The 9,952-nt window shown below is 35.4% G+C and overlaps 1 protein-coding gene across 1 annotated transcript; it reads left to right on the forward strand.

Moving 5' to 3' along the window:
* Nucleotides 1–8,958: 8,958 nt before the first annotated feature.
* On the forward strand, nt 8,959–9,720 carry LOC147538920 (uncharacterized). Its single transcript, XM_086643043.1, has one exon. It carries the CDS (start codon nt 8,959–8,961, stop codon nt 9,718–9,720), a length of 762 nt encoding a protein of 253 aa, XP_086499169.1.
* Nucleotides 9,721–9,952: the final 232 nt, after the last annotated feature.

Genomic DNA, 9,952 nt, shown 5'->3' on the forward strand with positions numbered 1-9,952 from the left:
GGTCGAATTATGCCAAATTTTCGGCCTGAGCCCACCGTAGGTAATGAATTCACTACGGTATTTTTCCATCGATTAAATCTCTTTACTAAGAAAAATTCTATTCGGTCTGGTCTCACCGTACCATGTTCTCATTATTCGGTGGAACCAGACCGAATTGAGGTTCGTGTTGAACGCAAAAAAAAAATCACACAACCAACAAATAGATCATAAAACATGTAAAAAAAAAGTGTTAGTAAATGTTTATGTTACACTTAAGAGAATGAATTTTTTGAGAAATTGATTTTTGTGATCGTTTGCTATTTCCCCAAAAGTTTCTTCATCCATGGATGTTTGCATCAATGAAGATACTTTGTGACTTTAGAGATGAGTGCAAAATAATGTGGGGTATTATACCATTTCGGCTAACTTAGCTTGTTATCAGTGGTCATCGGCGATGGATGACAATTTCGATGGAAGAAGAGTGAAAGAAGAAGAAGAACTTTTTGGAGAGATTTAGGGTTGAGATATGAAGATTGCTAATGTGGGTGATACACACCCTTAAAGTGGGTTTTTTTAAACACATTATATGGGAGGCTCCTTTACCCAAACATGGTCAATGACTATTTACCAAGTCAATGTGTATATGGGGAGGTCCTTTAACAAAAATGGGGAGGCCTTATAAAACTTCCCTTTTAGTATTTGTATACTTTTTGACCTGAATAATAATTTTGAAATGATTTATGTTTTTTTACTTATTTTCTAAATTATTTTGACCTATATATAAATTACCCCTAACCGATAACCATTGATTCAATTTGTCGATTTTTGGTCCATGGGAAAAGACATTTCATGACGGTTTTTACTTCTTTGGATAATTCAATAGTTGAAAATAAGACATTAAAAAATCTTCATGTATTAAAACTCCTAATCCACTTTTTTTAAAATATCATGTATTTGAAAATCGAAGTTGTTAGTTTCAAAATATCATACAATTCGAAACCAAAATTATTAGTTTCTTACATTTATTCTAGTTATCTGTTGGAACCTACGTACACAAACTTGAAACATATTATGAATTTCTTTATTTTTCTTTCTCTTCTTATTTACATTATTAGTTCATATAGTTGTCTAGTTTGAAGCTTCACCAACACCTACATCATGACTTAATATATATAGTTGTCTAGTTCATATAGTTGTGCTTATTCATTTTTCTCGAGTTAAATAATTGAGTTTTTTTCTCAAAAAGCGAAGAATAATAATAATAATACTGTAATAATAATAATAATAATAATAATAATAATAATAATAATAATAATAAAAGAGAAGTTAGAGGATTTTAGTATGTTAGAGTTTTCAATAATCATTTTGTATTTTCTCCAATAAGAACTTTCTGCTTGTCTTAGCTGATTGAATCAAATGAATCATTGTTCTATAAGTAGGCATCAAGTATGCCTTTCCACCTCACTCAATGACAAATTCAAACTAACTCTTGCATTTTTAAGTGATAATGATTCATTTTGTTGGATTATTTAAATTCATCACTTCATCCAATTGAACTTTTTAATTTAAAAAAACGAAGTTGCACAATTACCTATTATTATACTTAAAACTTATTATTGTTCTTCAATTGTGACGATATATTATATGGGACGGTGACAGTTTAATCTATAGTTATTTCAAAATTTTCAAAAGATACCACTGCAGTTTTTGAGTGATTGTTTAATTCACTAAAAATGAAATTACCAACAAAATGTTAACAAATGGAAAAATAACATTTATATTTCGTCTGAAACTGTTGTTTGGTCCTTCGACCTTACCATATTGAAGTCTTTATAAGTTTATATAATAACTAAGCATTCTTTTACAAAATTAATCTTGTCACATAAATAAACAAAACAACTTCAAAGTTCAAATGCAGAAACGCAAGATTTAGAAGATCACTGTTTTGTCACTTAAAAACTAAATCTCAAGTGAGACTTGACACTGTAGAAATTTGAGTTTTGGATTGGAGATGCTCTTAAAATATAAAGTATAAACATCTTGAATCAAAGATTTCCAGATCAACCGAACAGAAAGGGACTGGGGAGGGGAAGAATGAAGTTGCGCGGTTGTGAATAAAAATAATACTCCAGTTTTTTGTTTTATGTGTGAAGGGATAATTATTGCATATAAGAAAAATGTAAACATCACACTTATGTCTGTGAACAAATATTTTAGACATGAATGTCAAATGGTGAAATTATTTTGGTCCAAACTGCCATTTGACTATATTATTTTGCCCCATATAGCTAGTAGTGGCTATTTTGACTATTAGACTAAATTATTTTTGGATCAATTGACTAAACAGCCATTTTCATATTTAAGGCTTGATTATTGAGTATAACCAGTCAACCATCCTCCCTAGATTAATGCTTTTGCTCCAACAACATGTTATTTAAATTTTCTTCTCCTACTATTCATTTTTTTACCCAATACTGGGGGATCATATGGTCTCTGAAAATTTTGTACAAACCACACAAACTCTTCCGAAATAATGAAAAATCCTGAGTTTGTGGGGGTGTTGTAGAAATTTAGCCGGAATTTTTTTATATTTGTCAATGTTATAAAATTCCATAGATCCGACCAAGCTAAAGAATATTCAAATATTTTTGTCGTTTTATTTTGCTTTAACTTAAGGTGGAATCGATTTTTGCTCGTGAAAGCGATCATCTCTCGTGCAAATCTTGTAAAAGCTGAAACTTCATATTTTGCGAAGAAGAATAGCACTCAACTCGGAAGTTTTACAACGAACCTGCGCACACCTGGTTTAGTGTCTTACCCACATAGTCTTCAAATTGTTCGGCAGAGAGTTGAGGGGTGCCTGTAGGCTTTTTGGTGATTACTTGGGGTGCCTACAGATATCTCTTGCCTATATCAAAATCTGGGGAGCCTATAGAGGATCTCTTTGTTTTGTTCTTTTGTTTAAGAAAACTGAAAATGGAAAATCATATTGTGAGAATACAACCTGAAGTTACAACATTAAGGCCATTACTCAAATCTGGTAGCTCGATAATTATCTCGACTATTGCAGCAGCCGTTCTAAGATACTAAATGCAGTGCTTTGTCATTCCTAAAGGCATTTGTAACAACATCGAGTCCCTTCAAAGGATTTTCTGGTGGGGAAAATCCAAAACTTTTTACACCATCAACTGGTCCGCCATCTGCAAGCCACACAAATTAGGTGGACTAGGTTTTCGTCCCCCCCCTCCTTGATAATCAAGTTTTTATCAACAAGCTTAATTGGCGTTTTCTCAACAACCCCCAGGCGATCTGGGTCCAAGTTCTTAAAGGTAAATATTTCCCCAAATCGCGAAAACTCACCCCTCCTAAAGCTAACCACTCCTCGCTTTGAAAATCTATTACTAAACAGTTTAGTCAATTGGATGGTCTTGTCTTTTGGGACGTCAACAATGGCAGTCACATCAATATCTGGCATGATTACTGGATTCCCCCCTCTCACTAATCAGAGCGACACTAATCTCGAATGGGTTGCCCAACTCATCACTAATAATACCTGAAATATTAGTTTGATTAACAATTGTTTTAACAATGATATTTGCAGAGCGATTTTAAGTATTAATTTGCAGATAGACCGAGTGGACGCATAGAGAGCGACAATCAAAACTTAATCCAGCACATTAACGGTCAAAGTAATGGCTTACACTGGCAATCCAAACAAGTCATCTCTCAGTCTCTTACGCTCAAGGATCAGTTCACAGATATTATCTTCTCTTATGCTCCCAGGGAATGCAACGCCGAAGTAGACGCTCTAGCTAAAGGGGGCAGAAACAATTGTCAGAAAAGAATTTGGAATGTTGAACCATCTATTATTTCTTCTTTAAATTAGATACTTTTGTATGGGTGGTTTGGTGTTTAATGCTAGTATATTTCATCAAGAAAAAAAAATTAAGGCCATTAGAGGACGTAAAGACCTTTCAAGGTGTACAGTATATATAGGATTTTATATGAGGAGAAACCTTTCATGATGTGCTACTTGGTCCGAGGGAGATGACAATTAGAATTGCATTCTATCCTTAAATCCATCAATAGCTCTATTTACCTCGTACGTGATAGATAATTTCTTCCGTCTATCTTTCTCTGTCATGAGAATTCAATAAAAAAATTTCAATTTTGGAAGATAACAATTTTTTCTTCGACTACCATGGACGGACCTACATTAGGGTATGTGGGAACACCTGCCCCCACACTGGGGTTTGCAGGGGCACAAACCCCCACAGGCATGAAGGGGAACTTGCTTACTTTTCGTAAGTTATACAGTTAAAACTTAAAAGTACAAACATAAGTATAAAATAATTTAACTGTGTTGGTTCCAAGCTTCAATATCCACCCAATAAGTCTATATTTCAAATCTCCCAGGTGTCATAATTTCTATTTTAACCACACATTTTTTTCTAAAACATGCTACTCTCTTTCACTTTTTTTTCTATTTTAACCCCACATTTCTATTTCAAATCTCCCAGGTCTATCATTAACTTCTTTTAAGAATATAAATGACGTTGATTTTTTTCAAGATAAACAAGTTTCTTAATATTTTCTGTACGAAATCAACATTCTTTCTTTTTATGTAATTCAAATGTGAATGTAAGACTAATTATTTATATGAGATTATTGTCAAAAATGTTAGAAGTTAATGACAGTCGAGTTAGTTGATAGTGTCACTGTAACCTACAGATCACTGGTTTGACCGAGACAGTTGAAGTTTTGCACATATGATTTATAACACAATAATATCAATTGGTTTAGTACATATTACTCTCACAATCCAACATTAGTTACAATATTTGATCTTTCTTGCTATTTATTCTGGCCACCGTTTGGGGAAAGCATAAAAGTTTCCGGGGAAGGCGGTGCAAAACCAAAAAACTCAAACCAAACGCATCTTATAAGTCGTCCGTAGAAAGTCGTCGGTCGGATGTTGCCGACGACGGCCAGCGACGGCCAGCGACTTCATCATCTTCTATCTCTCTCATCTCTCTTTCTTTCTCTCTCTATTTCTCTCTTCTGCCTCTCTCCATCTCTTTTGTTTCTCTTTCTTCTCTCCTTTCTCTCTCTGAATTCCGGCGAAGAGACCATTCCCTTTTCTGTAATTTAGAGAGAGAAACAAAAGAGAGAGAGAGAGGCAGAAGAAAGAGAGGAGCGAGAGAGAAACAGAAGAGAGAGTGAGAGGCAGAAGAGAGAGCGAGAGAGGGGGAGAAAGGGATGACGAGAGAAAGAGGAAGAGAGTTAGCCAGAATTAGGGTTAGGGGGTCGCCAGAGTTAATGGTGGTGTGAAGGGAAGAGGGAGGAAGAAGAAATTTTATTTATTTCCCCAAAACTTGTTTGGAAGAAACAAAAATACTTTGTTTCCACGCAAAACTTTGTACACCGGAAAACTTTCTTATTTTCCAAAACATCGACCTTTATTCTAATAAAAAAGTGTTCCCATAATGAAAAATTCTCGGTCCGCCCACTACTTATGGTACTTAAACAGATTTCACTCTGTCTTCAGATTTTGACCCATTATACTCAAGTGAATAAAATAAGACTATTTCATCATGTTTGTCAGAATCTGAAGAGTAGATTTTGTTTCACTTAAAACGACAAAGATTCGAATATCTATAAAAAGATGCTTAAAGGAGAGGGACATGGATAGAAGAGATATATTCAGATATTGGATTGCAGAAAACAACAGTACAGGGGGGAGGAACATGGATAGAAGATTATCGTGAGGAGATATGGAAATAGGGGGACCTCCCACTTTAAGAATGAAGGGATTGCCGACTAAGGGAAGTTTTACTTCGCTAGAAAGAAACAATAACTACTTAAGGTGACTTTACTGAAGAAAGAGAGAGAGAGAGAGAGAGAGAGAGAGAGAGAGAGAGAGAATGAGAATGAGAAAGAAAGAGATAGATGAACGGTTTTGGAAGATCAAAGTGGTCTCTTGATCATATTGTTTGTTAATTAGTTTCCTATGACATCCTTTATTTTGGTGGCAACCCTAACGAAAAATCATTTATGAACGGACATATGATATGGTGGTTTGTGATGATGATCCAAATAATGGTCAGTAGTTGACTACAGCCAATAAGTCAAGAAAAGACAAACGCCCAATGGATCAACCCGTATTAAGTCAGCAAGGAGGTTGAACTCGAAAGAGGTCTACCACTCAAGTCTAGAACTGGGGTCGTTCGATATTTTACCACGCAAAAACGACTGGGCTATCATCACAACCCTGGTTCGGTATATCTTAAAATGCGGAAAACTTATTTTCTTAAGTCAATCATGCATCATCATAATTATATGTGAATCAACTGCATACGATTTATTCTTTAAATAAAAGGAAAAACTTCTAAGTTGTTCTACTCCTTAGTTTTTTTACTTTCACCTAAAGAGTGACGGGACTAGTGATGATCTAAAAAATGGTCATCAGTTGACTACAGTCAATAAGTCAAGAAAAGGCCAAAAGCCCAACACGCCAACCCGTATTAAGTTAATAAGGAGGTTGAGTCCGAAAGAGGTTTGCAACTCAAGCCCAGAACTGGGCGGTCGGTACAATTGTCTTAGGTTCTTTAAGCTATGCCTTGACTCAAATACAATCAGGTCTGCCTCTGAGGATTAAGAGACGGCTAGGGGTTCCACGTAAGTGGGGCCGATACCTCAATCCCGAAACAGGGGGAAGGTAAAAGCATGCCTAATACTTACCGACTTAATCCCAAATTCTATCAAAGATCCTAGTCGGTGAAGATCTTAAGTACTTATTAACAAACTAGGGCTTCAAAAGTCTGAAATGAGGAAACTTTTCCTAAAAAATCTACAACTTCTGAAACATAGTCTATCAAGTATCCTTGAACAAGGTAACATCTAAGTATCAAATATACGAGATAATCTCAAAGAGGAACCCTAATATCTTCAAATGGAAAAATAGTAGTTTCAATCTAACACGGTGGATCTCAACCGTCTCATCATCAACGCCTCTCTACAGTCAGTCAAAGCAACCTATAAAAGGTAATCCAATAGCCTCGAAGAAGGTACAATCACAAGGAGCGAACTAATTCTATCAATTATACGAGTAAGTTTCCAAGGTTCACTCAATATTCAATATTTTAACTGCAAGGGAAATATGATTGTCTTGAGCTTCGGAGAGGTTTCCGATTTCTTTGCAGATTTCTTCCCCCATATCCTTATGAGCAAAACAGGATTCAACATTGCAGTCTCACTATTTCGACTAATTTCAATAAGACAATTTAGACATCAACAATTTACATCTCCTTTTTAAGTTCTCAAGGTCACATATTTGGGTCTTGGTAGAGGTGGTTTAACACCATAAACACACAGGCTATTGTCGACGCCTTTTTCCGACGACTTTATTGAAAACCATCGGGAGTGATTATATGCATGCGCCTTTCTAAGAAGTCCTCTCTAAAAGTTGCCTGCTGCCAATAGTTTCTAACAAAGTTGTCGGCATATCTCGACATGTTGAGACGCTTGTGTTTCGCTTCACCGAAGACCTCAATTAAATACAGTGGGTGGTTTTAATGGTAATTTTATAGTATGTAGATGTTTACTTGGGAGCTTTTGATGAGTATATTCCTCTAAACTGATGACATATGACATCTTAGGTTATTGGGACTTAAAAGGTAATGTTTTGTCCATGAAGCCTCTGTAGTTTAGCTAGTATGGTTAATCAAAATCTGTCTCATTGACCTCACAGTTTTAGGATATAGTATAGATTGGTGATCACAAAACGAAATTCACTTGGTTTGTCACAGTTTCGGCATTAACATACTTTATTTCTTATTCATGAATCTTCGACTCATTTATATGGTTATACTTCTAAAAGTTTTGGTTGGAAAGACTTTTAATCAAACTAAGTTCAAACTTTCAAGAAGTAAGAATCGTGTTTTTTCTTCTTTTGTAGGGACTGAAATTTATGACAAAAAATATAAATTATGAAGAACAAAGATTTATTATATACAAATAAATTTGATGTTTTCTTTTTGAATTGTTCAGCGTGTCTCGAACACTTGACCTCTAGGATGGAAGACTATACCTCTTATCACTTGAACTAAGGGTTGTGTAGCTATATACAATTTGCGAGTGTGTTGAATTTTATTCATTTATAAATTTGTTTTGAAGTTATGTTTATGATAAAAACAACAGGTTATTATTCATTTTGTTGCTGCAATTTATGGATGACGCGCTGCAACAACGGATCCGGAAAACTGTTTTAAACATAATTTTGAAAACTAATGCCGACGGTATGGATTCCATCGGAAATATAAAATGTTTTAGTGGAAAACAGGTTTCCCCGGTAAATTACTTGGCTATTTGCGATGGTATAGAAATTCAAAATACCATCGGTAGTAGGCTTCCGATGATATTGTTGTCGCCTCCCGTTGACAATAATATTCTCGACGCTCATGAAGCCGGCGTTTTTTGCGCCGTTGGGAGTAACTATTGTCGATGGTTTTTATTAGTTTCCGACTACATTATACTACCTTCAGCAATAATCTTGATTTTTGTAGAGAATGGTGATTATATTGATACAGCAAATGCACAACATTTAAACATAATCTTGATTTAGTAGAGCAACTCATTACCCATAACCATTGGAATACGAATATTTTATCCCAATATTTTAATACTAACATATGTAATGCAATTCTGAGTATTAATTTACAGGCACACCAGGTGGACACTGCTAGATGGTCTTTAACTAAAACAGGTAACTTTACAATCAAATCCATGTATAATTTCTTACGAGATGCGAGTAACCAAAACGAGACGAAAGAATGGAAATTTATATGGGATCTGCCTGTTATTCCGAGAGTAAAACTATTTGTCTGGAAATGCTGTACTAATAGCCTCCCAGTGCGAGACAAAATCGGTAAATTCATTGGAGGAATTTTTAACTGTGGTTATTGTAATGACAGGAAAACCATGATGCATGTGTTACTACATTGTGAATTTGCTAAATCTGTATGGTTCTTATTTCACATCATTTCAGAAAATATAAACAGTTTGCAGGATTGGATTATTTCTTGGAAGGATGTAGATACGGACACTCAGGTTCTCTTTTCAACAGTTTTGTGGCATATTTGGAAGGCTAGGTGTGAGAAATGTCTAGCCCAATCTCAAACGACTCATGAGATGATGATTAACAGGATTAGAGGCTCCCCCAGGCTTATCAGTTTCAGTAATGTTAATGAGGAGGTGCAAGTAAGTGAACAGTCGAGCCACATCCCAACCTCTTTTGTTCAGATACAAGTTGATGCCTCGTTCACGGATGTAACGGAAAATGCTGGAGTTGGTTGTTTCATGCAAGATGAGCAGTCAAAGTTTAAGGCAGCGGCAGCTTATATGGTCAAGGGGCAAAATGCCGAAGAATGTGAATGTTGGGCTATCATAAAGGCGCTGGAGTGGGCTAAACATAACAATATACACGGCCTCCGTATCGAAAGCGATAACCTCAATATTATAAGGCGCATAAACAATCAACAATCGACAGTCTACTGGCAATCGGAGAATCTTATGAGTAATATTAAACAGCTAGCAGATGAAGTAGGTGAAGTTGGCTTCTCTTTCATTCCGAGAGATAGGAACACGAGGGCGGATCAGTTGGCAAAATGGGGCCGTATGCATGAAGGCAATTGGAGGTGGCTGTCGGAACGGGCTTTTCGGGAGGCTTTTCCTTCGGTTTAGGAGTTTTCTTTCTTTTCTTTGGCTCTTTTTTTAGTTTCTCAACAAAAAAAAAAAAAAAAGTTTTAAAGCTACAAAAGCATTAAAGGAAAATGAAGTGGACCAACTGTGTCCACAAAAAATAAATCTCATTGTATATTTATTGTATTTGTAATGTAGGAATACTATTTTTGAAGTAAGAAAAGACCCTATTTTATACCTCCAATAAATTTAGTACTCCAACAAAGGAACAAAT

Source organism: Eschscholzia californica, unplaced genomic scaffold, assembly GCF_041429995.1.
Source record: "Eschscholzia californica isolate CP2 unplaced genomic scaffold, dmEscCali1.0.p SCAF_5, whole genome shotgun sequence".
Taxonomy (NCBI): domain Eukaryota; kingdom Viridiplantae; phylum Streptophyta; class Magnoliopsida; order Ranunculales; family Papaveraceae; genus Eschscholzia; species Eschscholzia californica.

Coding starts and splice junctions, on each gene's coding strand:
- LOC147538920 (XM_086643043.1), top strand. CDS start 8,959: ATGATGCATGTGTTACTACATTGTGAATTTGCTAAATCTGTATGGTTC.